This window comes from Musa acuminata, chromosome BXJ1-2, assembly GCF_036884655.1.
Source record: "Musa acuminata AAA Group cultivar baxijiao chromosome BXJ1-2, Cavendish_Baxijiao_AAA, whole genome shotgun sequence".
In the NCBI taxonomy this organism is placed as follows: domain Eukaryota; kingdom Viridiplantae; phylum Streptophyta; class Magnoliopsida; order Zingiberales; family Musaceae; genus Musa; species Musa acuminata.
The window spans coordinates 550095-577909 of NC_088328.1; the positions used below are offsets into that span (position 1 = coordinate 550095).

General features: G+C 37.7%; 1 protein-coding gene and 1 pseudogene across 1 annotated transcript; one reads left to right on the forward strand and one right to left on the reverse strand.

Annotated features, from left to right (window-relative positions):
• LOC103975195 (ARM REPEAT PROTEIN INTERACTING WITH ABF2-like) overlaps positions 1-19341 on the forward strand; it is a 21538-nt pseudogene extending 2197 nt beyond the window's left edge.
• Positions 19342-20547: 1206 nt separating this feature from the next.
• Positions 20548-25850, reverse strand: LOC135594629 (ARM REPEAT PROTEIN INTERACTING WITH ABF2-like). The gene is made up of 6 exons (XM_065084995.1): positions 25761-25850; positions 25579-25635; positions 23484-23612; positions 23291-23359; positions 23111-23170; positions 20548-22983 (listed from the first exon to the last, which is right to left on the reverse strand). Exons 1-6 carry the CDS (start codon positions 25848-25850, stop codon positions 22834-22836), a joined length of 555 nt encoding a protein of 184 aa, XP_064941067.1. The 3' UTR covers positions 20548-22833.
• Between the last annotated feature and the right edge of the window lie 1965 nt (positions 25851-27815).

Consider the following 27815-nt stretch of genomic DNA (forward strand, 5'->3'; position numbering starts at 1 on the left):
TGCAGCGGGGACAGTATTGACGTGGAGTCGCAATCTAGCAAGTGCGTTTGCAGGAGGCAGAACAATGCACAGTTTGTTCAACGGATCGAAGTAGTCCAAGGGGATGGTGATCTCCGAAACGAAGAGAGATGTTGCTCCAATGGAACAGTTATCCAGGAGGGATAAGTCTCGGCTCTCCATAGGGAGAATCATGTGGGACGGACCTCACAAGTTGAGGAGGAGTACCTCAACAAACAACAACTCCACGAAGCTCAAGGGACCGAGCAAGCGGCGAGGAGTCGTCGCATGATCTCGCTCGAGAGAATGTATTGGTGGATGCATTGTGAGATCAAGTGGGGGAGCGGCCCAAAACAACACAAATGAAGGCACACTTGGAGTCGATATGGATATCGGACTCAAGGGAGGGCTGACCCGTGGAATGGTGGGCGCGAGGGCCACCATCAACTCAATGCAAAAACGAGGAGCGGAGCAACTTGGGTGTAACTTGGTGAAGTACCCAAGCCGCATGAAGGGAGCCAGTATAGAAGATGGAACATGGAGCGGAGGCATAGTGCTTTCCTTGGACAGAGGTCAAGGACATGAACTCTTGCAGAGGCAAGAGCAGGATCATGTTGTTCCATGGGTCATTCATTATGACGGAGCGGACTCATCTTGTATGGTGCCAAAGACGAAGGGAGCTTCTGGGCACATGCAACTTATCTCGGAGGAGCATTTGATGGAGGAACTAAGGTGATTTAATTTGCGGAGGTGAAGTTGGGTTCAGAAGGCCTTAACACGGGGCAAGACGACGCAAAAGCGGGTACTCTTGAAGAATATGCCACAGTGTTGCCATTCAAGTTGCTATGAAGGAAGCGGTGCGCAGCAAAGATTGTGCTGGTAGGGGTAGAGGCCCAGGATCCATACAATGGTGCACTAATTGCACCGAAGTCGGGGGACTTCGGGAGCTACTAGGCGACGGACTGTCCTAGAGTGGTGCTTCATCTAGGTGTGACCCAAGAGTGGGTGGATGAAGGTCGATTGCCAAAGGAGCGAACAAAATCGAAAGTGGAAGAGACCCTGCGATGTATTGGCAGAGGCCACACATGAAGGGTTCACAATTCGAGTTCATCCCACAAGGATCAGAATGCAATAAAGATATCACCAGGAGGTGACATGGTGCAGCGGATCGTGGTGGAACAGTTCGTGGCAATGCGATACACACAATCTAGTCCCGTGAGGAACTAGATCATATGGAGGTATAATCGGGAGCTACTAGAAGCTCCATTTCGGTGAACAACACGACGGCAAGAAGGGCTATGGATTCAATGAGTGAAGGCCATGGTACCACAGAGGCGGGTCTTTCGTGCGTGCATCGAATTTTGCATCGGATGAAAACCTTGGTCATCAGCATATGGGGGCTGTGTTCCACCAAGGGAAAAGTTTGAATGCAAGTATCAGTGAGTCCCATGGGAGGGACTTGATCATACAGAGGTATGATCGAAGCAGCTGGAGAGTTGGACTGCTCCAGAGCTCATATTCGCTTAAGGGAGCCCGGCAAGTCAGAGGACAAGGTCGAGTAAGCGAACGTTACTACCAAGGAAGCTAAGGAGAACAGAATCGGTGCAAACCCTATAATGCGATGGCAGAGGCTATGCATGAGAGTTGCAGTTTGTCTTTCCATCGACCAAAGGGAGCTGCTTGGAGAACACAGAGGTGTTGAAGCAAGGGGTCGAAAGGGGCGAGGAAGCGACGATGAGTCTAGAGGGACTTAGCTACCCAAAAATCAAGCATCAGTTAGAATGGAGGTGGACTCGGAGGAGTGCCACAGAGGCATATCTACTGATTGTGAAGAAAATGGATGCAGATGCGAGGTGACGGATAGTAGTGCCATGGGCATGGCAGCGCCATGGTACCGAAGAGGCGAGACTTCCGTGAAAGTCATTGATCCCTTGCTCTCATGGAGGAAGAGCGCTTGGTCGTGAAAGGAGCCGAGGAGGTGGAGCATGCAGAGGCAAACTCGAAGTATCGAGACAAGGCTGAAGGGCAGAGGCCAAGGAACTTCGTAAGACCGGTGTCAACGAGCTTCTCATCAAGATAGCCGAAAGTGAAGGACTTCGGGTGATGCAAGAGTGCATAATCAAGGAACGAAGCAGGCAGTACGCGGTGCTGTACCTTTGCTACTCAGTGGAGTAGGCGGCAGGGATGATGGAGAAGACGGTACAATCCCAGAGGTGACCAAACCTATGAGAGAATTACTCCAAGTTGGGGTGAAAACTTCCTGCATTCCAGAAGTTCGATGGCATTGAGAAGGTGAATCACAGTAACTAACTCAACGCAAGGAGTGCAAACACTTCAAGTGCTTCAGAAGTGTGAGCAAAGGGCAGGCGAAGGCTAGTAACCAGCTCGATGTATGGAGTACAACATCGAGGAGGCGGGCGAAGTCAAGTAACCTTTGCCTTCTCAACCCTTAAGAGAATGGGGGAAACCGAGTACCCCAATTCTTTTATCTATCCAGCAGAGGAGCTCTTCACAAGTTCAAAGACCCTTCGAAGATAATGGAAGATAATAGTTGTCAAATCCTCACCAACGGTGATCAGTGCTACTGAGAGTAGATTGTCCGCTTCATTTCCCAACGAAATGCCAATCGAAAGCGGAAGTGATGCGAACCTACTTGGATGTGACAACTAAGTGAAAGAAGAGTCAATGAGCAAATTTTGTGGAGGAAGGACCCAAAACTTTAGAAGTTTGCGAGACAATGCTCGTTAAAGCTCCAACAAGCATCCACCCAGTTCAAGCAGCATGAGGCATTTGAGAGACTGGCGCAGTAAGGATGTTCTTTTCCTTCATTTGGAGGATCTGCAAGAATCAACAAGGATCAACACAACTCAGCCAACCCCACACCAGAGTTAGAGTCATTGGTGAGTTGAAGCAGCATGGCAGATCAAAGGTTCGACTACTAAAAAACAGCAGCGTAGAGCAGCTGGGAGCCAAGAGGCGCACTGCAGCTGGAGCAGAAGATTGAAGACTCAGCAAAGGCGAGGAGTTGCAGTGTTGACAAAGACTTCGACAAGGACGTCGAAGGAATAAGTGGGGGAGAATGTCACGGACAAACTTCTAAACAGGATGTTTGATGTAATACTTATGTATGTCCGTGTCTTTTGGTATGTTCATGCTTTGTACAGCATGTACAGGGACGGCCGAAGGCTTAATAGTCCCATTTTAGTTAGGTTAGTGGCCGCTTTAGGATTGTAAATAAAGGTTGTGTCATGTGGACACGTGTGAGAGATTTTCGATCTATAATGGACCATTTTACCCTTTATTGTGCAACTGTTCAGAGCTTATAAAGTCTGTTTGATGTAATACTTATGTATGTCCGTGTCTTTTAGTATGTTCATGCTTTGTACAGCATGTACAGGGACGGCCGACGGCTTAATAGTCCCATTTTAGTTAGGTTAGTGGCCGCTTTAGGCTTGTAAATAAAGGTATGTACATGTTGTACAAAGCATGACAAACTTCTAAACAGGATGTTTGATGTAATACTTATGTATGTCCGTGTCTTTTGGTATGTTCATGCTTTGTACAGCATGTACAGGGACGACCGAAGGTTTAATAGTCCTATTTTAGTTAGGTTAGTGGCCGCTTTAGTCTTGTAAATAAAGGTTGTATCATGTGGACACGTGTGAGAGATTTTCGGTCTATAATGGACCATTTTACCCTTTATTGTGCAACTGTTCAGAGCTTATAAAGTCTGTTTGTAATTTGCATTGTCTATGAAGTGTTTTCGGAGATGTTTGCTTATGGATCCCGAATGAGGCGTTTTCTCTAACCCGTTCTCTCTTTTGTGGGTCCTAAGGGACATGAGAGGCTTCGGGGTGGCTGACATTTGCGGACGGACACGCAAGGGTGCCGCACGACTTAGGCAAAACTAGCTAAGTCCGTGACAGGGCGGTACGCTTCGGTATGGCAGACCTTGATTGTAACCCTTCTTTTAGGCGTGTAATGTTATGAGAAGGCTACTCCCCTTTAAAACTAAAACTATACGATGAGCACAATTTGCAGGACGAAGCCTTCTCGTGGAAGATAAAAAAGGTGTGAGGAGCTCCAAAGAAAAATGGACCAATGAGGCCAACAAGAAACCTGGAAAGCTCAAATTGATTACTTATATTGTGCCGTACGAAGAACTACATGAAATCTAAATAGGTCAATTAAATCCATTTGAAACCAGCATGTAAGCTCTTTTGAGTGTACTTTCGTCTTTTTATTTTATGAATATTTATTTCTCTTCACTCTGAAGTTAACCTTGTGGCAACGTGCAAAACACTAAAAAAAAAGGCCATTAGGCAAAATGTGACTACAGAGCATAGGCGCAAAGCCTGTATGCATAGGTAATTCTGAATTGGGGTAACTTAAAATGTGGTATCTATAATTGGTTTAGTTTGCTTTTGTTCGGGATAAACTTGCATTATATAGTGGAAGGGCAACTTTAAACATTCTTTGGGAAAACCTTATCCCATTTATTATTGCATACACACATCTAATGTTAGCAAGGGAAGTGTTGCCTATATTGTCGAAACCATTTAACACTCAAAATATTTTCTTAGTATGTTAGTTGGGAAAGAAAATTGATGGCAACATGATCTTATTGCTGGTTTTCAGTTATTTTCCTAGAAGAATCTTGAAGGGACACAATACCTGAAGAAAATAAAGGAACATCTGGAAGGACCTTTGATCTACAGAATCAGTTTCAGATAAATTAACAAAATGATTAGTGAACTAGTAAAAGAACAAGTCAGCTGCTTATTTTTTTCTTATATTGTCTGAATTGTACAACAAGTTTGAAGTTATGTTATGGAATGGTTGTGGAATTATGGGATCAAGAGGTTGTACATGATTTTATCGTCAGTTAAAAGAACTTTGTATTGGCAATATATAACTGTACCATTAAAGCAGGAAGGTTACATCAAATACAATTGTTTCAAAGTAGCTAGTTCTCTAGATTCTTCTTTTCTTTATTTTAAGATGATAACTTAACATCATGGAGTCACTTAAGGAATTTTATATGTTACTTTGGTGCACAGGCAATTATGATTCTTAGGGCAACGTTGGATGGACTAATTGTTCATGTGAAGGACACATGGACAACTGGTAGTTCTCGTTAAGCACATGTAATGCATGTTGATTATAGGTGAATCTTAATGATGAGACTTGGTGTTGTTGATCGAATTCAATTGGCTTTGATTATAAGCAAGGTTCATTGTACCATAGTGTACCGCTCGATATAGGCAGTATGTACCGGTTCGATAGGGGACTGGTATGGGTGGTACATCAGTACGCCCTCATGTACCATGTGTTGGAATATTCGATATGGTTTGGTATGTACGGTACTGGTAGTTGGTCGGCACATCGGTACAGACCGGTAAGGCGAACCATGATTATAAGATCAGAGTTTTTAGGTGTTTTATCAAGTGTATCCTAAAACTGTTAAGTATCCTTTTATTTTCCTCCATGGGTTGGATCTATTTTCCTCCCTTAAAACCAGCGATTTCAATAGGCGCTCAGGCGAGGCGAGACGAGGCTCGAGCACCTCGCTTCATGTCCAGGTGCCTCACTTCAAAGAGGCGCCGCCTAGGCGCTCGCCCGAGCCCAGGCGCCAGGCGCTTCGGGCGAGTGCTCGAGTTAAACCAAGCGACCGAACCAGTGTTTTACATTTGGTTCGGTCTCCGATGCTTCAGTTGGTTCGATTGAACCAACTAAAGCATTGATATCTGCCTCCCAACATCCCTCTCGCGACTTCCCCTACCCTAATCTTGCTCGTCCCTGCCGCTGCCACTGTCACCGCTCGCCGCTCCCACTGATCGCTGCTACCGCTGCCGCTGCCGCTGCTTGCTGCTACTACTACTACTGCAGCTGCTCGCTGCTACTACTACTACTGCAGCTGCTCGCTGCTATCGTTGCCACTATCGTCGCTCGTCGTTCTCGCTCCCACTATCGCTGCCGCTGCCACTATCATCGCTCGTCGCTCCCGTTGCTCGTTGTTACCGTTGCCGCTGCCACTGTCGTTGCACGCCGCTCCCGCTCCCGCTGCCGCTTCTTGCTGCCACTGTCGCCGCTACCACTGTCACCGCTCGCCTCTCCCGCTCCCGCTCCTGCTGCTCGCTGCTACCTCTTCTCACATCGACTCGATAGTTTACTATTAATAGTATATTAACAATATTGTATATTGTATACTGTATACTAGTAACAATATTTTTTTATTTATTAGATTAATAATATATTATTTTAATTTTAATACTGCTAATTTTTTATTTATTTGAAATTATTGTTATTGTTTTGAATTTTGAGATTTTTTTGTTAATGTGATATTGTGATTTTGTAAGTTTCTAAATTTAATATCATATTTTTATTTAAATAATTATATTTATTAATTATATTATATATTTTTAATTTGAGCGAGCGCCTAGTGCCTCGAGTGTTTTTGGACCTTGGCACCTTTTGTTGTCTAACGCTTTTTAAATCACTGCTTAAAACAAAGGGCAAACTTTATAAAATGTCATGATCTAAAACTTTGTTTTTTCATATTATGTTCTATTTAATAATTTTGTCTTTCAAATTAAAGAGTATCTGGGAGATACCTGGGTTCTAATCTTGAATGAAAATTGTTTCATGGCATATAATACATCGCCAAAAGCAGATTATAAAGTATCCGAACTTGGGAGGAGCAAAAATGTAAAAATAGGACTGATGAACACTGAAAAGGAAACTGTGCTAATTTATTTTCACTCCTTTAGTTTTTGAACTGTTGTCAACCCGTAGTAGGACCTAGTGGACATAAATAAATACTTAAAGCTAATCTTATTTATGCGCTTCAGGTTTACCCTTAAATAATCTCTTATTGCGTCAAAGATAGGGAAAAGCAAATTACTGAACGTATCTGCTTTATTGAGGTGGTGTGTGCTTTCCTTTTCTAATAGTTGAGATGAGAAACCACTAAGAAGATCGTTTGCTATATTATCTGTCTAACATATAATTCAATTGATTTGTGAATCTGTCCCTTAAGTTCTAATGCATCTTGTGAATGCCCAGATGAACTGTGAATAGAATGATGTGTGTGGTTTGATAAGTATGAATTGTTGGTTATGCATTTTTTTGGCTGTAATTGGTAAATATTAATTGTATTATGCTTTCTGTTGGAATCAATGAAATCAAATTTCTTTTGGATCTTTGCCAGTTCTACATCTCTGGAGATTATTAGATTATCTTTAGATAGTTTTTGAGGATTAATATATTGCTTTGTCAAGTTAACTGGAAATGTAGAATTGCTGTGTATTTGTAGATCTAAATCATTTAATCTTTCTAGTGCAATGGGATTGGAATTGTTAATGCAATTGAAGTTATACAAGCATTTTCTGAGGAAGATGGCCTCCAGAAATTTAGACAATGGGTTGAGTCCCCGGATCCAGCTATATTAGGAAATCTTGTTAGTGGTAGTCATTCAAACAGATCATTGAAAGAAAACAATAATGGTGCTGATGCAATAAAAAGAATTTCTCAGGAAGATGCATCTGAAGAGTCAATTTCAAGGGGTCATGATGATGAAAAACCTACTGGCAATGAGGCAATTAAAGACATCTTCATTGATAAGCATGTGAGCTTCAATACTCCTATGGTTGCCCTGATATTTTTATCTGTTATATTTTATCTCTGAAGTAAATGTTCAGTTTTAGGTTCTTAAATATCTTACATTGAAATGCAAGAAATGTGAGGAAGAATGGGCATATCCCTCCATCTTTTCCTAGTGAATTGGTCATTAGCGCATACACTTCACCACAAGTTGATGAATCAACAGTGCCTTTCATGTGGGGAAAGCCAGATTTGCCTTTGCCTTTACTTCGCAAGTGAGTTACTACAAAATTTGATTATAATAACCAAATTATTGTAACAATTTATTCATAATTACCAACATTGATCCTAAATTTAGCTTGTTTTAAGAAGTAGGAAGATAAACACTGGTAGATATCTGTAACCGGGTATAGCCCAAAATTTAGTTTGTTTTTTCTAACATCTTGTGGAGTTAACTAGACATTGAAATTCAGCATAAAGATAAAAAAAATCTAATTGGCAGTTTAGAGTTTCTCATTGATTCACTTGGCACAAGGGTAGAAGCTGTACTTTCTACTTTCTTAAGTATTGTGCTTAACATTGGCACCTAAAAATAAAGATTCAGAAAGGTAAATTCCTTGCACTGTAAAATTGATTCCTCCCTTCACTCTTAGTGACTTGGTGAAGGATAGTGCCAGATATCAATGACTGCCAAGTAATAGCATTTGGCTTATATTATAGACGGTGATGCAGGCATACAAATTCTGGAAAATGAAGGTTCTTCCTGATCTGAGGGAGAGCATCTTGTGGACACCAATCTCTCTATAACATATCTTGTGTCATGTTATTTTCTTGAACCAGTTAGTTCAAGACTCAGCATGAATACAAACTTCTTGTTAGCTTGGTTGTTTCAGAGTTGGACCACATACAGCTAGGTTAGAGAAATAGTAATGAATGACATTTTTTTGAGTTGAGAACATTTGAACTGACTGGTCCACATCAAAAAAGTCTAGTCAAAGGTGTTAATCTTGTCACATTCTTCGAGTTCATAGTTCATGGGAAACTTTGACTTGACAAGTAGATGAAAAGGTTTAGTGAAGATTCTTAGGTAGAAACTTATAACTCATAGTGTTAGTTATACATGGGAAGTGATAATTGAAGATTTTTGGTAATTAGGCTGTTCAAATAGTAGTTGGAGCCAATCTAGAAAGTGGCAGAAGTAATGAAGGTCAAGCAACTATGTTTGAGGGAAGATGACACATCTTGGCTGTCTTCATGATTCTGTGAGCCATTAGTCGTTGCCTAATCTTGAATTGGATTTAAAGGAATTCCATGTGAACTCACTGTTGAATACTAACCAATTAAAATAATTTTTGACATAGTACAGACGTACAGTGTTTTTAGAATCATGAATATTCATGTGACAGAATGGAAATGACATACTTCTTCTAGCAGTCTAAAACACTATCGAATAAGAAGGGCATTCAAGAGTCAATGATGTCATAGACTCAACAAGATATACATCTTGGAATTATCATGGATGTTAATTTGTTGATAATTGTCAGCTTTGGCATAGCTTGGAAAAGAATATTAGCCAAATAATTCCTACTGAAATTATTAACTACATGTACATCATTTATATGATGACCAGCTAACAAGAAATCTTGGAACTATCTCATGCAAAATGAGTATATTTTCTGGGCATGCAATACCCAATGGAAGTGTTATTGGCTGTGGTAGCCCTTATGCTGCTTTAAAAATATATGGTTAATCATACATGCTAGATTTTCATTAAAAATACAATTTATTACCTTCTTTTTTTATATGTCATAATAAACAAACATTTTCTAAATCTTAAAGATATTTGCATTTACTATGCTTGTTGCGATTGATTCTTTCGAAGATCATAATTAGATTATATGTTCTTGGTATTTACGTTGGTTTTATTGGGAATCTGGTTCATTCATCCCCTAACATAAAAAAAGAAGTTCTTCATGTGGGAGCTTTACAGCCGGTGATTGGTTTATTAAGGTATCACTAGAATTGTATATTACCTTTCTGTTCATCTGGTTTAATCCTTAAACAATGTCCAGGTTGTTTCATTATATGTTAGGTAATAAGAAAATTTTGATTCCTTGGACTGTATATAGAATATAGCAGATAGTTTTACAAAGCTGCACACCATTCTTTTTAAGTTGGTGATTTGAAATCTATAAAAAAAGTTCTTTGGCTAACAATATTGTCTTTAGTGCTAGCTTCAAATCATGAGAATCTAAATTTTGTTTTTTGGTTGAAGAAGAAAATGCTAAAGTTGCCTCAGAATCAAGGTTGTCAAACACTTAATTTGGGTTGTAGGATCATGCAATCTTACACTCCAGATCATGCCTGACGATTCTAATCGGATCAACGTAACTGGGTGGAATCGACTCGACTTGTGAGTCAACTATGTAAGATCGGTTGCATCGGACGAGTCAAGTCAAGTTTGTCTAGTCAACCCAGGATATAAGAACACTCATCTTCAAAGGCGAATTGATATGCGGTGCCAACAAAGGAGCGAGGAGACGAGTGTGAGCCCTGATCCCTCACGAGGAGAGAGTGTTGTGAATCTTCTGGTTGGCCATTCTTTGTCATGGATCAATGCTTCTTTCCTGTAGCCCGTAGGAGCATTGAGGAGATGAGCCTTTGCCATTGCTGCCACTCACAATGAACTGCTGTCAACGCCGTCGATTATTGCTAATCACCATATGCATGGATTCTCTTTTCCTCTGCTACCCTCTCTTTCTGCTTCTTTCTTCTCCTCTCATCTTCCCCCTTCTCTTCTCCTCTCCCCCCTCTTCTCTTTCATCTCCATTCTTTCTCTTCGCATCTTCTCCCCCCTCTTCTCTTTCCATCTCCTTTCCTTCTCTTCGCATCTTCTCTCATCTCTTCTCCTCTCCTCCCTTCTACCTCTCTCCTTGTCTCCCCTCCTACCTTCTCCCATCTACCATCATTTTTCCTCTCTTCTCATCTCGTACATTCTCTTCTCATCCATCCCATATCTAATGATATCTGTTATAGTTTGATCATAATGACATTGATACCGTGAGGTATTATCTTTAATATAATTGAAAAATACAATTCATAATTCTTGGATTAAAGTTCTACAAAACAATAATAATGTTCGTGTAACATAGAGGTTGCAAAATTATATCTTATATGCCAAACACAATATTCCTTTACATTAGAAAAGTCATACTTATAAGAAATTAAGAATTTAGAAATTGTTTGGATATGCAACAAGGGCAATTTACATACCCATTTATCTTTTGCATAATAGGAAAGTCATACTTATAAGAAATTAAGAATTTAGAAATTGTTAGGATATGCTACATGGGCAATTTACATACCCATTTATCAGTGTAAGTTATGGTGATATATATAACCAATCGTTTATATGTAACCATACTTATCTAACCTATCTTTGCTAAACAAAGTTAAGATGTTCCTGTTTGGAATATACTTATTTATAAATTTCTTTAAATATATGTATGTATCTTAAAATTATTTATTTTTATTTTTTACAATTTGTAGGATCTTATGATCCTATCCTATTATCCAAGTTTGTAACCCCTTTTTTGATCCTAGGTAGGGAAGTGAGTTTGATAACCTTGCTTTGAACCATAAAGCAATTTTATCAAATCCCTTAACAAAGTAATGGTTGAGACTTTACTAACTTGGTTCATACAATAGAAAAGATAATTTTCTTTTCACATGACCAAGCGATGAGTTTGAAAGCAAAACATTACAAATTTTAGTCACACTAAGCTCTTCTATGAAGAATTTAAATACATGGTTCAAAATGATCTTATTCAGTCTCATATTGAAACATGTAAATAAGCTGATAAAAGAAAAGAAAAGAATGAACTTGGAAACATGAATGACCATGTTTCAACCTTGTCACACTAAGCTCTTCTATATGACTATCATCTGCAAGCAAATGTGGTTGAACTGTGAATAATTTGCATTTCTCCAAGTAGATTATAATTTATAATAAACATCAACTTCTCTTACATTCATAAAAGGACATGTGGGCTGCCGTTTGGAATACACTAATAAGGTCTTATGAGGGCATGGCCCCTAAAGATGCTATTCACAATTTATAATTTACCTCCATGAAAGATGAAAACCTGCAATATGGATTTGTAATTCTTAACTAATATTTGGGTTAATAAACTGAAACGAAAACATGGACAAAAAAGAATAAACAAAATCATATGACTAGAATTTCCTAATTTGGAAAAATGGCAAGTTACCGGTGTTGCATGTGCAAAATGTGTGGACTAATTTCAGTAATAATGTCTCTAGCTCTCGTAGTAATTGCAAATTAGAACAACAATTAAGAAAAAGCTTTTGATGTACGTTTCAGTAATAATGTCTCGCCTGAGCCCAAGCGTCGGGCGCCTCGGGTGAGCGCCCGAGTGAAGGTGGCTTGTGTTCGTGCTTGGTTCGATTGAATAGGCAAATTGGTTCAATTGAACCAACTAAAGATAAGACCCCAACACTAAATGGTCCCACAACCCCCTCCCCTCTCACGTACAACTTGTCCCTGCTTTGAAACCCTACATTCGATTTCGCTGCCTTTTGTTTGCAGCTCCCTCCATCAGTGTTGCCCTCGTGCTATCTCCCTCCATCGTTGACGTCATTGCTATATATAAAATATATTTTTTATATTTTAATATTTTGTAGTGTCTTGCTTTTGCTCGAGTGGGCATTTAGGCGAGCGCCTAGCACCTCAAGTGATTTGGGACCCTGGTTCATTTTGGCTCCTAGTGCTTTTAAAAACATTGAGAACAATAACAATCAATAATTATGGAAACATACATAACTTAAAGCATAAATGGTTCTTTCCTCCTAATAACAGAAGTTATTGAAACTCATTGGATTGAACTATCAACTTGTCTATCAACTTGCTTACAAAGGTGTAAAAGCCAAACTTTGGGTTCAAAGTTTACAAGCGGCACGATATGTTGTAAAAAGTTTATGAAGATGGTGAAACAGAGATCTGTGTGCTTGATAAAGACTCTTATTTTCATTGTCTAGATCTTATCCATCATCAAGTATTTTCGTTGGTTAGGAAATTTTCTGAAAATTCACTTAGACTACGCAACTTTTTTTCTCAATCTAGCATGGTTAATTGCCATTCATGTTGCACGGAGAGTCAAAGGGAAGCAGCTTTACTATTAGGGCAATTTGCTTCAGCCGATTCAGATTGCAAGGCACTTTGTCACCTGACTTTTTTCTCTTTGGCCTATCAAAGTATAATATCCATTTGCACCAGGATATACTCTTGTTTCTTACATTTGTCTGCAACCTTGATTTCTTGCAGGTGCATATTGTTCAGGGAGGTGCTGTCCGCCCTCTGATCGGGATGCTTCAGTCACCAGATATTCAACTTAAGGCGATGTTTGTCTTTGCCCTTGGAATACCCTTTAATGTTTAGCCTTTTCTTTTGTAGTGTGATAAATCTGACATTTTATATTTAAATTAACATTTTTGTTATTTCTTGATCTATAAATACTTGATTTATTCAGCATTGCTGTTCTTGATCAATTTTCTCACTATATGTTTTTGTTACTAGGGACATTATTATAAGCTGTCGTCAGTGATAATTTATTCAACTAATTTTTTCTTTTCATAATTTATTCAGCTAGTTCTTTTATTTTCCTTCTCATGTAGGACATTATAGCTCTATGTTTAATCTTCTATTTGAAAATTTAAGATCTGCATAAAGGACCATTAGAAAGGAATAAGTTCGATACACAATCTATATTAGTTACCTAAAACAGGGAACATCTTGGGTCATGGTTCTGGTAAAAGGATGACATTCACTTCTTATCTTGGTCAGTGATATATGAGTAATAGGGTTGCTTGGTTTTCTATTTCGTTCATGCTACTCATTAAATTGCTTACTCAGGCTGATAATAACATTAGTTAAAGTAGTGTTGAATTGTTAAATAGTTAGTTGTGTGTTTAACTGGATCAGAAAATGATGGTGGTACATAACTTGAAAGTTCTGGCTTGGTTGGTTTTCTATTTCATTCATGCTACTCATTAAATTGCTTACTCAGGCTGATAATAACATTAGTTAGAGTAGTGTTGAATTGTTAAACAAATAGTTAGCCATTTGTTTAACTGGATCAGAAAATGATGGTGGTACATAACTTGAAAGTTCTGAACTTAATCATACCAATCAGCCGTGTTGAATTGTTTTGTAGTTAGCCGTGTGTTTAACTGGATCAGAAAATGATGGTGGTACATAACTTGAAAGTTCTGGATTTAATCATACCAATCCCCATTATATTACCCAAAAGCCAATCCCAATCCTGAAGCTGATCTTGCAAGGTCTTAGCTGACAAAGCATGTGGTTATTTGCTGAATCACACCTGTCAGAAAAGTGTAAAAATGTTTTCATACATAAAATATGTTCAAACTTACCTAGTTTAATACCTAACCAGCTAGCCTGGTAGTGTGTAGTGAGTCATTTTCCCATAGGCCGAGGGTTCAAACCCTTGCCATAGTAACTTCTATCAGTTCTATACGTGTTATCATTTTGTTCTCTTTGACAGTCTAGGGTCTGATGCGCTTGGGTGATGTTTGAAAAAAAAAGCTTACCTAGTTTATATTATCTATTTTGAGAATTTATTTGTTGGTACACACTCACGGCTTTTTCATTATTGTTGTATTTGCTGGGACACTTCCCAATACTATGCTAGTTGTGCATGCTGTATGTACACTAGCATATATGCTTTGTACAACAGCTGCTTCTAGTAGTTACTACTCTATTTTATTAATTTAAAATTTCAGTTTGGTGATTGTTGGAACATTATTCTTAATAAGCAAAGCAGTTCTCATTTTAGTTCTTTCCCATCTGTGTTTTTTATTCCAATGATATGTATACATGTCCTGGGCTTTTGCTTTTTTGGACTGGGCTCTTATAGCTCACTTCCTTGCTTGAATTGTAGCATACTTGTGCCCTGATATCTAAAATTTCAACTGTCTTTTACTAGGCTATTCTGACACCAGATGAGGAACAACACGGTATGCTCTTTTCTCATTTTCCCCTTAGCTTGATTATCATGTATGCTTGGACCCTTTCATTATATACTTCCAAAGAAGGGGAAAATTCAGTTTAAAAAAAAAATATTCTTGTTAATATCAATATCCATCTGCCAAAATACAGCATATTAGTTTCTTTCTCCTTATATATGGTTGGATTTGCTTCATTTTCCTGATGAACAATGACTCGTTTTTGCTCTATCTCAAAGACCTTTTATTTTTCCTCTAGGACTCACATGACCAAGCCGGTATTGTCTACAATGGCAGTTTGGTGCCTCTTCTTAAACTTCTTGACTCGAAAAATGGATGTTTGCAACATATTGTTGCATTTGCTCTTTATGGTATTGCAGAGAATGAGGTGAATCTACATCAAAATATTTCTTTGTTGTGATTTCATATTCTATTTCTTTGCATAATGCTATAATGTGAAATTGAGATCTATTGGTTGGACACAGGCTTCGTATTCTTGTCTTTGTTGTTAGGATAATGTCTCTGATTTTATCAAGGTAGGAGGTGTTCAAAAGCTACAAGATGGTGAATTCATTATCCAGGTATGTTGAGTACTTTGATGTTGCCAGATCCATGCTTCCTAATATGTGTATATTGATCTTGTTTTGATTTGTTTTATATTTTGAACCAAGTTTTATTGAAAAATATTACTTCAATTACAGGCAACTAAGGACCGTGTAGCAAAGACAATGAAGAGATTAGAGGAGAAGATTAATGGGCCAGTACGTTCTGTTTGCTGTATTTCTTGGCTTATTGCAGTATATATTCAGAACGATAAGGATTTAATTTTAATTGGTGGATCTGTTTAATGGATGTAGACATGGTGTTCCTTGCCTTTTGCCCTTGCAGGTACTAAAGCATTTATTATATCTGATGCGAGTTGGAGAGAAGGCTGTCCAAAGACGTATAGCTTTGGCTCTTGCTCATTTATGTTCACCTGAGGATCAAAGAACTATTTTCATTGATGATGATGGTACTGTATCTGTCCAGCAACCATGACATCCTTCTGCTTTTCCTCCTTTTTATAACTAAGGAAATTAAGTAACATATTCTCAATGTAGGACTTGATCTTCTTCTCGAACTACTGGGATCGACTAATCTAAAACAACAGCAAGATGCATCAGTTGCTCTTTACAAGGTGGCTAAAAAAATCCCTGACTCTCTATTATGTTGATGCAGCTTCTCCATCCCCCTCATCTCAGGTTTGCTAAAATAGGCATTCCTTAATTTTGTTTCTAAGCAGTTTTAGCATTAAAACATGTCCCATATTCACATAAATACAAAAACATATAAAAGGGTCAGATTTTTAATTCTTGGAGCTAGTTACATGGAATTTGAAAGTGCTTATGTAATTGCTTTGGCTAGTCTTTTAACTCAATGTTTTTTTCAGTGATTGCAAAAGGCGCTCGGGCGAGGCGAGGCGAGGCCCGAGCGCCTCGCTAATGTCCCAGGCGGCGCGCTTCAAACAGGCGCCGCCTAGGCGCTCGCCCGAGCCCAGGCGTTGGGCGCTTCGGGCGAGCGCCTGGGTAAACCAAGGCGATCGAACCAGAATTTTAGGTCTGGTTGTTAGTTGGTTCAATCGAACCAACTAAACCGATATAACCCCAACCCTAACCCTAACCCTAACCCAACACTAACCTGCTGCCGCTGTCGGTCTCGATCCCGATCCCGATCGCGATCTCGTTGCTCGCTGCCGCTGCTCCCGCTGTCGCTGCTCGCGCCTCCTGCGAGCCCTCCCGCGAGCCCTCCCGCTGCTCGTGCCTCCCGCGAGCCCTCCCGCTGCTCGCGTCTCCTACGAGCCCTCCCGCGAGCCTTCCCGCTGCTCGCGCCTCCCGCGAGCCCTCTCGATCCTGCGAGCCCTCCCGCGAGCCTTCCCGCTGCTCGCGCCTCCCTCGAGGCCTCCCGTTGCTCGCGCCTTTCGCTCCCTTTCCCTTTCCCGCTGCCGCTCGCCGCTGCCGTCGCTCGCCGTTGCTGCTGCTGCTGCTGCCGCCGCTCGCCGTTGCTGCTGCCGCCGCTCGCCGCCGTTGCCGCCGCTCGCTGCTACTGCCGCCGCCGCCGCCGCCGCTCGCCGCTGCTTCCTCGTTTCTCCATCAGGCTCAGTATACTCTTAATATTAAGTTTATTTGAATTTTGAAATGATTAATTTTCTGTTAATAGATTAATAATATATTATTTTGATTTTAATGTTGTTAATTTTTATTTATTTAAAATTATTAATTATATTATATATTTTTATATTTTAGCGCCTCGCTTCGCTCGGGCGAGCGCTTGGGCGAGCGCCTAGCGCCTCGGGCGTTTATGGACATTGGCGCCTTTTGGCGCCTAGCGCTTTTTAAATCACTGGTTTTTTTTGAATTGTTTGTCTTGACTCTTGAGACTGATCAAACATAAATATTACTTGATCAGTATAAACCTTTTTTCTAATTGGAGAATGAAAACTGTTTGCTTATCTACAATATCACTTATCCTGCAACAAGCATATGCTAGAAAGGAGATGCGAATTTGGGATCTAATTGTTACAAATCATTGGAGAAATTGAGGCAAAAGTATGTGCTTTACGACAAGGAATAAACTACTGGGTATTCTTATTAGTGAAGAAGATGCATTAATTTTGCAGGTTTGACCTCTTAAGTGGATCGCTTGTGTTTGAAATCAGCAATCCTATTTTAGTTGAAACGAACATGGATACAATAGTATATTACTATTCAAGACGAAAAAAAAAGAATCACATGTCATAATTGATATCTGAATAATCAATATCCTGAATGTTTGATGTTGGGACTTCATATGCATCCAATGTGAACAAATATGTTTTGCTATGTAACAAAACTTGTACATGCTATCGTAGAGAAATACATGACAAATGCAAAGGCCCGACGAGTCTGTCTACTATGCTAGAACAGAGTTATATACCTGTAATAGTACTAATCAAGTTGTTCATGTAGGTGTACTTGGCGAGCAGTATGTGAATAGCTCCACGCTATTAGATGTTACCTTTCTAGTTGAAGGTTGTTGACTATTCTCACCGTATGTAGTTTTTTCCTTTAAACAATTGCATAGCACATTTAAAATTGTAGTAAATTATGTATGCTACATTCCTCATTTAAAAGGAAGCTATTAGTTATGTGCTAAATATCTAAATGTTCATTATCTGTTCTTTTCCAGGCAAGTGCTTTTATGCACACAGAATTGCTCTGCTTGCTTCTTCGGATGCATTTTGTGCAATGTTTGATGGTGTCTACCGGGTAAGGGAACTCATGTGTCAACCATACTTGTTTTTCTTCAGAATTAAGCCTTAATCATGATCAGATGTCTGGAAATAATGTTGTAAAAAAACGATTAGTTTCTGATATAAAGAAGCTATAGCACGCGTCATAAATAAAGCATTTACATGCGATACAAAGAGGCATATCTGTCTATTTTGATGTGCTTTGGTTACTGAATACAATAAAATGATTAACAGGTTTTACAATTAGATAAATTAAATACTAAGTTGCCATCTCAAACGTTTGTTGCTTTGTAAATATTAATGTAAATCCCCCATGGTCCTATCTGTACATAAATAATCATGCAGAATTGAGAATCATATCTTTGATCACTAAGTTTGTCTTAGTACTTGCTTGATGCATATTAGAAATGCTGATTTGTAGAAAGTTAAAGTTTATAGTTTTTTTAATTCTTATGGACATATTTTAAAATTTAATTTTTTTAAAATTCCTGAATAAAGCATGGCATCATTAGTTCTACAACTTATTATGTCTGAGGAGTGATGCACTTGTCAAGGACAAGAATATGCTGTATGTTGTGAAATTTGTTTTTGTTTTGGATTTTGCTGCAAGAAGCATTAGTAAATCCATCCACTGTCTAACATAGCACTATGTCAAATGCGTGGAAGTTTGATGAAAACCTATCATGTGAACGGGCAGTTACTATGCATAGCTGCACATAAGAGGAAAAGTCTGGGTTTTGCAATCATGGTATTATAAATTCGTGAGACTTCAGTGCGGCATGATTGCTTTAATAGGGCTTGGTTTCCTTGTAGTGCTCATATAGATACTTGCCTATTGACAACTTCAACTTGAAATGCTTGTCAGGTAGGCTGTACCTAAATGTTTCAAATTTTCTATTGCACTAACCTTGTTTGTGCTGAAATTTAGATTGATGATTTTATTTATTTTCTAAACAGTAATAAAAACATTGATATACTTGGAGAAATATATATTCAAGTGCTTAATGATCCATTTTAACCGACCTTTTGTTTTTAAAAATCTCAGGGTGTCCTCAATATCAAAGTAAAGATCATGTTGGATTAGGATCTTAAAGTAAAGCAGGACTCCATGACTCCTTTGCCAGATCATGTTACAATTCATACCCCAAAGGAGGAAGAGGAGTTAATCCTACCACTTGTTCTGCCTCTAGAGATTTAATTTGAATGCTACAACTTTTGCAAAAGGAATTAGGATTACATTTCTTCTTGATGAGCATGCGGCAGGTAACAAGCCAAAGTTCTTCTGATTTATGTGCTTGTACTAGTCCTAGATTAACACGAAGGAAGATTGGGAGTCTCTAGGCCCATATCTTAGTTTGTTCCAATCTTCTCAGGAGCGTCATTTGTTCTTATCATTTGTTTTGGTACCCAACATGGTTACCCCTTATTTCGACAATTTTTACTGTTTTGTAGACTTGATATTAGTTATTTGAATTCGTTTGTAACTTCCAAAGCTGGAATAGTAGACTCAGATTGATTGTCTAAATTCATTCAAAATTCTGAATATTAGTTAATAGATGCAATTTGATCATTTTTTCGTGTGCTAAGATGAATGGTATGTTCTTCTATCTCAATTGTCTTGTATTTCTTAACGGTGGCTTATTAGTTGTTGATACTCAGAGTTCTTATTCATCTAACAAATTTAACATGATGCAGGCGTTCTTCTCGCTATGAATTGTAACATGATATGGCAAAGGAGTCATGGAGCCCTGCTTTACTTTAAGATCCTAATCCAACATGATCTTTACTTTGATATTGAGAGAGTAGAAGATTCCTCTCTATTTCTCTTCCGCTCAACGAAGCTATCGCCGGTGACCGTGTCTGTCGCGGCCTCCGTGAAGGTGGACTCAACCGTTTTGATGGTGGTGCCGCCGGAGATGGCCTGATGCGAGCTTCTCAATAGCGAGAAGAACGCCTGCATCATGTTAAATTTGTTAGATGAATAAGAACTCTGAGTATCAACAACTAATAAGCCACCGTTAAGAAATACAAGACAATTGAGATAGAAGAATATACCATTCATCTTAGCACACGAAAAAATGATCAAATTGCATCTATTAACTAATATTCAGAATTTTGAATGAATTTAGACAATCAATCTGAGTCTACTATTCCAGCTTTGGAAGTTACAAACGAATTCAAATAACTAATATCAAGTCTACAAAACAGTAAAAATTATCGAAATAAGGGGTAACCATGTTGGGTACCAAAACAAATGATAAGAACAAATGACGCTCCTGAGAAGATTGGAACAAACTAAGATATGGGCCTAGAGACTCCCAATCTTCCTTCGTGTTAATCTAGGACTAGTACAAGCACATAAATCAGAAGAACTTTGGCTTGTTACCTGTCGCATGCTTATCAAGAAGAAATGTAATCCTAATTCCTTTTGCAAAAGTTGTAGCATTCAAATTAAATCTCTAGAGGCAGAACAAGTGGTAGGATTAACTCCTCTTCCTCCTTTGGGGTATGAATTGTAACATGATCTGGCAAAGGAGTCATGGAGCCCTGCTTTACTTTAAGATCCTAATCCAACATGATCTTTACTTTGATATTGAGGACACCCTGAGATTTTTAAAAACAAAAGGTCGGTTAAAATGGATCATTAAGCACTTGAATATATATTTCTCCAAGTATATCAATGTTTTTATTATTGTTTAGAAAGTAAATAAATTCATCCATCTAAATTTTAGCACAAACAAGGTTAGTGCAATAGAAAATTTGAAACATTTAGGTATAGCCTACCTGACAAGCATTTCAAGTTGAAGTTGTCAATAGGCAAGTATCTATATGAGCACTGCAAGGAAACCAAGCCCTATTAAAGCAATCATGCCGCACCAATAGTATATGCAAAAAAAAAAAAGTGAATATTGATTAATACATATGCCATTGTGAAGTCTCACGAATTTATAATACCATGATTGCAGAACCCAGACTTTTCCTCTTATGTGCAGCTATGCATAGTAACTGCCCGTTCACATGACAGGTTTTCATCAAACTTTCACACATTGGACATAGTGCTATGTTAGACAGTGGATGGATTTACTAATGCTTCTTGCAGCAAAATCCAAAACAAAAACAAATTTCACAACATACAGCATATTCTTGTCCTTGACAAGTGCATCACTCAGACATAATAAGTTGTAGAACTAATGATGCCATGCTTTATTCAGGAATTTTAAAAAAATTAAATTTTAAAATATGTCCATAAGAATTAAAAAAACTATAGACTTTAACTTTCTACAAATCAGCATTTCTGATATGCATCAAGCAAGTACTAAGACAATCTTAGTGATCAAAGATATGATTCTCAATTCTGCATGATTATTTATGTACAGATAGGACCATGGGAGATTTACATTAACATTTACAAAGCAACAAACGTTTGAGATGGCAACTTAGTATTTAATTTATCTAATTGTAAAACCTGTTCACCATTTTATTGTATTCACTAACCAAAGCACATCAAAATAGACAGATATGCCTCTTTGTATCGCATGTAAATGCTTTATTTATGACGCGTGCTATAGCTTCTTTATATCAGAAACTAGTCATTTTTTGACAACATTATTTCCAGACATCTGATCATGATTAGGGCTTAATTCTGAAGAAAAACAAGCATGGTTGACACATGAGTTCCCTTACCCGGTAGACACCATCAAACATTGCACAAAATGCATCCGAAGAAGCAAACAGAGCAATTCTGTGTGCATAAAAGCACTTGCCTGGAAAAGAACAGATAATGAACATTTAGATATTTAGCGCACACAACTAATAGCTTCCTTTTAAATGAGGAATGTAGCATACATAAGTTGCTATAACTTTAAATGTGCTATGCAATTGTTTAAAGGAAAAAACTACATATGGTAAGAATAGTCCACAACCTTCAACTAGAAAGGTAACTGCTCGCCCAGGTACACCTACATGAACAACTTGATTAGTACTATTATAGGTATATAGCTCTGTTCTAGCATAGTTGACAGACTCATTGGGCCTTTGCATTTGTCATGTATTTCTCTATGATAGCATGTAGAAGTTTTGTTACGTAGCAAAACATATTTGTACACATTGGATGCATATGAAGTCCCAACATCAAACATTCAGGATTTTGATTATTCAGATATCAATTATGACATGTGATTCTTTTTTTTTCGTCTTGAGCAGTAATCTACCAGTGTATCCATGTTCGTTTCAACTAAAATAGGATTGCTGATTTCAAACATAAGCGATCTACTTAAGAGGTCAAACCTGCAAAATTAATGCCTCCTCTTCACTAATAAGAATACCCAGTAGTTCATTCCTTGTCGTAAGGTATATACTTTTGCCTCAATTTCTCCAATGATTTGTAACAATTAGATCGTAAATTCGCATCTCCTTTCTAGCATATGCTTGTTGCAGGATAAAGTGATATTGTAGATAAGCAAACAATTTTCATTCTCCAATTAGAAAAAAGGTTTATACTGATCAAGTAATATTTATGTTTGATCAGTCTCAAGAGTCAAGACAGACAATTCAAAAAAACTTTGAGTTAGAAGACTAGCCAAAACAATTACATAAGCACTTTCAAATTCCAAGTAACTAGCTCCAAGAATTGAAAATCTGACCTTTTTATATATTTTTGTATTTATGTGAATATGGGACATGTTTTACTGCTAAAACTGCTTAGAAACAAAATTAAGGAATACCTATTTTAGCAAACTTGAGGTGAGGTGGATGGAGAAGCTGCATCAACAAAACAGAGTGTTAGGGATTTTTTAGCCAACTTGTAAAGAGCGACTGATGCATCTTGCTGTTGTTTTAGATTAGTCGATCCCATTAGTTCGAGAAGAAGATCAAGTCCTACATTGAGAATATGATGCTTAAGGAGGAAAAGCAGAAGGATGTCATGGTTGCTGGACAGATACAGTACCATCATCATCAATGAAAATAGTTCTTTGATCCTCAGGTAAACATAAATGAGCAAGAGCCAAAGCTATACGTCTTTGGACAACCTTCTCTCCAACTCGCATCAGATATAATAAATGCTTTAGTACCTGCAAGGGCAAAAGGCAAGGAACACCATATCTACATCCATTAAACATATCCACCAATTAAAAGTAAATCCTTATCGTTCTGAATATATACTGCAATAAGCCAAGAAATACAGCAAACAGAACGTACTGGCCCATTAATCTTCTCCTCTAATCTCTTCATTGTCTTTGCTACACGGTCCTTAGTTGCCTGTAATTGAAGTAATATTTTTCAATAAAACTTGGTTCAAAATATAAAACAAATCAAAACAAGATCAATATATACATATTAGGAAGCATGGATCTGGCAACATCACTGTACTCAACATACCTGGATAATGAATTCACCATCTTGTAGCTTCTGAACACCTCCTACCTTGATAAAATCAGAGACATTATCCTAACAACAAAGACAAGAATACGAAGCCTGTGTCCAACCAATAGATCTCAATTTCACATTACAGCATTATGCAAAGAAACAGAATATGAAATCATAACAAAGGAATATTTTGATGTAGATTCACCTCATTCTCTGCAATACCATAAAGAGCAAATGCAACAATATGTTGCAAACATCTATTTTTCGAGTCAAGAAGTTTAAGAAGAGGCACCAAACCGCCATTGTAGACAATACCAGCTTGTTTGTGTGAGTCCTAGAAGGAAAATAAAAGGCCTTTGAGATAGAGCAAAAACGAGTCATTGTTTATCAGGAAAATGAAGCAAATCCAACCATATATAAGGAGAAAGAAACTAATGTGCTGTATTGTGGCAGATGGATATTGATATTAACAAGAACATTTTTTTCAAAAACATTTCCAAGAAGCATGAGGCATATTACAAAAAAGTGGTATAATATCAAAAAGTATCGAGAAAAAAGTATATTTTATTATCACTTTCAAAACTAAATTTTCCTCTTCTTTGGAAGTATATAATGAAAGGGTCCAAACATACATAATAATCAAGCTAAGGGGAAAATGAGAAAAGAGCATACCATGTTGTTACTTCATCTGATGTCAGAAGAGCCTAGTAAAAGACAGTTGAAATTTTAGATATCAGGGCACAAGTATGCTACAATTTAAGCAAAGAAGTGAGCCATGAGAGCCCAGTCCAAAAAAGCAAAAGCCCAGGACATGTATACATATCATTGGAATAAAAAACATATAAGGGAATGAACTAAAATGAGAACTGCTTTGCTTGTTAAGAATAGTGTTCCAACAATCACCAAACTGAAATTTTAAATTAATAAAATAGAGTAGTAACTACTAGAAGCAGCTGTTGTACAAAGCATATATGCTAGTGTACATACAGCATGCACAACTAGCACAGTATTGGGAAGTGTACCAGCAAATACAACAATAACGAAAAAACCGTGAGTGTGTACCAACAAATAAATTCTCAAAATAGATAATATAAACTAGGTAAGCTTTTTTTTTTCAAACATCACCCAAGCGCATCAGACCCTAGAGAACAAAATGAAAACACGTATAGAACTGATAGAAGTTACTATGGCAAGGGTTTGAACCCTCGACCTATGGGAAAATGACTCGCTACACACTACCAGGCTAGCTGGTTAGGTATTAAACTAGGTAATTTTGAACATTTTTTATGTATGAAAACCTTTTTACACTTTTCCGACAGGTGTGATTCAGCAAATAACCACATGCTTTGTCGGCTAAGACTTTGCAAGATTAGCTTCAGGATTGGGATTGGCTTTTGGGTAATATAATGGGGATTGGTATGATTAAATCCAGAACTTTCAAGTTATGTACCACCATCATTTTCTGATCCAGTTAAACACACGACTAACTACATAACAATTCAACACGGCGATTGGTATGATTAAGTTCAGAACTTTCAAGTTATGTACCACCATCATTTTCTGATCCAGTTAAACAAATGGCTAACTACTTAACAATTCAACACTACTCTAACTAATGTTATTATCAGCCTGAGTAAGCAATTTAATGAGTAGCATGAATGAAATAGAAAACCAACCAAGCCAGAACTTTCAAGTTATGTATCGCCATCATTTTCTGATCCAGTTAAACACACAACTAACTATTTAACAATTCAACACTACTTTAACTAATGTTATTATCAGCCTGAGTAAGCAATTTAATGAGTAGCATGAACGAAATAGAAAACCAACCAACCCTATGGCTCATATATCACTGACCAAGATAAGAAGTGAATGTCATCCTTGTACCAGAACCATGACCCAAAATGTTCCCTGTTTTAGGTAACTAATATAGATTGTGTATCGAACTTATCCCTTTCTAATGGTCCTTTTTGCAGATCTTAAATTTTCAAATAGAAGATTAAACATAGAACTATAATGTCCTACATGAGAAGGAAAATAAAAGAACTAGCTGAATAAATTATGAAAAGAAAAAAATTAGCTCAATAAATTATCACTGACGACAGCTTATAATAATGTCCCTAGTAACAAAAACATATAGTGAGAAAATTGATCAAGAACAGCAATGCTGAATAAATCAAGTATTTATAGATCAAGAAATAGCAAAAATGCTAATTTAAATATAAAATGTCAGATTTATCACACTACAAAAGAAAAGGCTAAACATTAAAGGGTATTCCAAGAGTAAAGACAAACATCGCCTTAAGTTGAATATCTGGGGACTGAAGCATCCCGATCAGAGGGCGGACAGCACCTCCCTGAACAATATGCACATGCAAGAAATCAAGGTTGCAGACAAATGTAAGAAACAAGAGTATATCCTGGTGCAAATTGATATTATACTTTGATAGGCCAAAGAGAAAAAAGTCAGGTGACAAAGTGCCTTGCAATCTGAATCGGCTGAAGCAAATTGCCCTAATAGTAAAGCTGCTTCCCTTTGACTCTCCGTGCAACATGAATGGCAATTAACCATGCTAGATTGAGAAAAAGAGTTGCATAGTCTAAGTGAATTTTCAGAAAATTGCCTTACCAACGAAAATACTTGATGATGGATAAGATCTAGACAATGCAAATAAGAGTCTTTATCAAGCACACAGATCTCTGTTTCACCATCTTCGTAAACTTTTTACAATATATCTTGTCATTTGTAAACTTTGAAACCAAAGTTTGGCTTTTACACATTTGTAAGCAAGTTGATAGTTCAATCCAATGAGTTTCAGTAACTTTTGTTATTAGGAGGAAAGAACCATTTATGCTTTAAGTTATGTATGTTTCCATAATTGTTGATTGTTATTGTTCTCAATGTTTTTAAAAACACTAGGCGCTAAAATGAACCAAGGTCCCAAATCACTTGAGGTGCTAGGCGCTCGCCTAAACGCCCACTCGAACAAAGCGAGACACTCCAAAATATTAAAATATAAAAAATATATTTTATATATAGCAATGACGTCAACGATGGAGGGAGATGGCACGAAGGCAACAATGATGGAGGGAGCTGCAAACAAAGGCAGCGACATCGAATGTAGGGTTTCAAAGCAGGGTCAAGTTGTACGAGAGAGGGGGGGCGTGGACCATTTAGTGTTAGGGCTCTTCTTTAGTTGGTTCGATTGAACCAATTTGCCTATTCAATCGAACCAAGCACGAACACAAGCCACCTTCACTCGGGCGCTCACCCGAGGCGCCCGACGCTTGGGCTCAGGCCAGTACCAAAGCGATGCTTCAATGAATCACATTGTCCAGAAGTTGTGCAAGGCACTCAAACCTTACCTCACCTGAGCACCCAAGCACCGATCAAAAACACTAATTGTTCCTAATTTTTTTCCTTTTTTGGGCTTTAGTAGATATTTGATTGGAGTTAGAAATATTTTCAAGAAAGATTATGATTATGCAATGCACTTGTGAGTTCGCAAGGATTTGACTAATTGAATAGTTTTACATATTGGTTGCTTTTATTTCGACAACTTGATGAACACATATTAGAAACATACATCCAAAGCTTTTTCTTAATTGTTGTTCTAGTTTGCTATTACTACGAGAGCTAGAGACATTATTACTGAAATTAGTCCACACATATTGCACATGCAACATAGGTAACTTGCCATTTTTCCAAATTAAGAAATTCTAGTCATATGATTTTGTTTATTCTTTTTTGTCCAAGTTTTCGTTTCAGTTTATTAACCCAAATATTAGTTAAGAATTGCAAATCCATATTGCATATTTTCATCTTTCATGGAGGTAAATTATAAATTGTGAATAGCATCTTTAGGGGCCATGCCCTCATAAGACCTTATTAGTATATTCCAAACTGCAGCCCACGTGTCCTTTTATGAATGTAAAAGAAGTTGATGTTTATTATAAATAATAATCTACTTGGAGAAATGTAAATTATTCACAGTTGATCCACATTTGCACGCAGATGATAGTCATATAGAAGAGCTTAGTGTGACAAGGTTGCAACATGGTCATTCATGTTTCCAAGTTCATTCTTTTCATTTCTTTTATATGCTTATTTACATGTTTCAATATGAAACTGAATAAGATCATTTTGAACCATGTATTTAAATTCTTCATAGAAGAGCTTAGTGTGACTAAAATTTGTAATGTTTTGCTTTTAAACGCATCGCTTGGTCATGTGAAAGGAAAACTGTCTTTTCTATCGTATGAACCAAGTTAGTGAAGTCTCTACCATTCCTTGGTAAGAAAGGGATTTGACAAAATTGCTTTATGGTTCAAAGCAAGGTTATCAAACTCACTTCCCAACCTAGGATCAAAAAGGGTTTGTAAACTTAGATCATAGGATAGTATCATAAGATCCTACAAATTATAATAAAAATAAATAATTTTAAGATACATACATATATTTAAAGAAATTTATAAATGAGTATATTCCAAACAGGAACATCTTAACATTGTTTAGCAAAGATTAGTTACATAAGTA

Coding starts and splice junctions, on each gene's coding strand:
- LOC135594629 (XM_065084995.1), bottom strand. CDS start 25,850: ATGGTTAATTGCCATTCATGTTGCACGGAGAGTCAAAGGGAAGCAGCT. Junction 23,613..25,578: donor CCCCAGATATTCAACTTAAG/GCGATGTTTGTC, acceptor TTTTCCTTCTAG/GACTCACACAAACAAGCTGG. Junction 22,984..23,110: donor AGGAGAAGATTAATGGGCCA/GTACGTTCTGTT, acceptor TTGCCCTTGCAG/GTACTAAAGCATTTATTATA.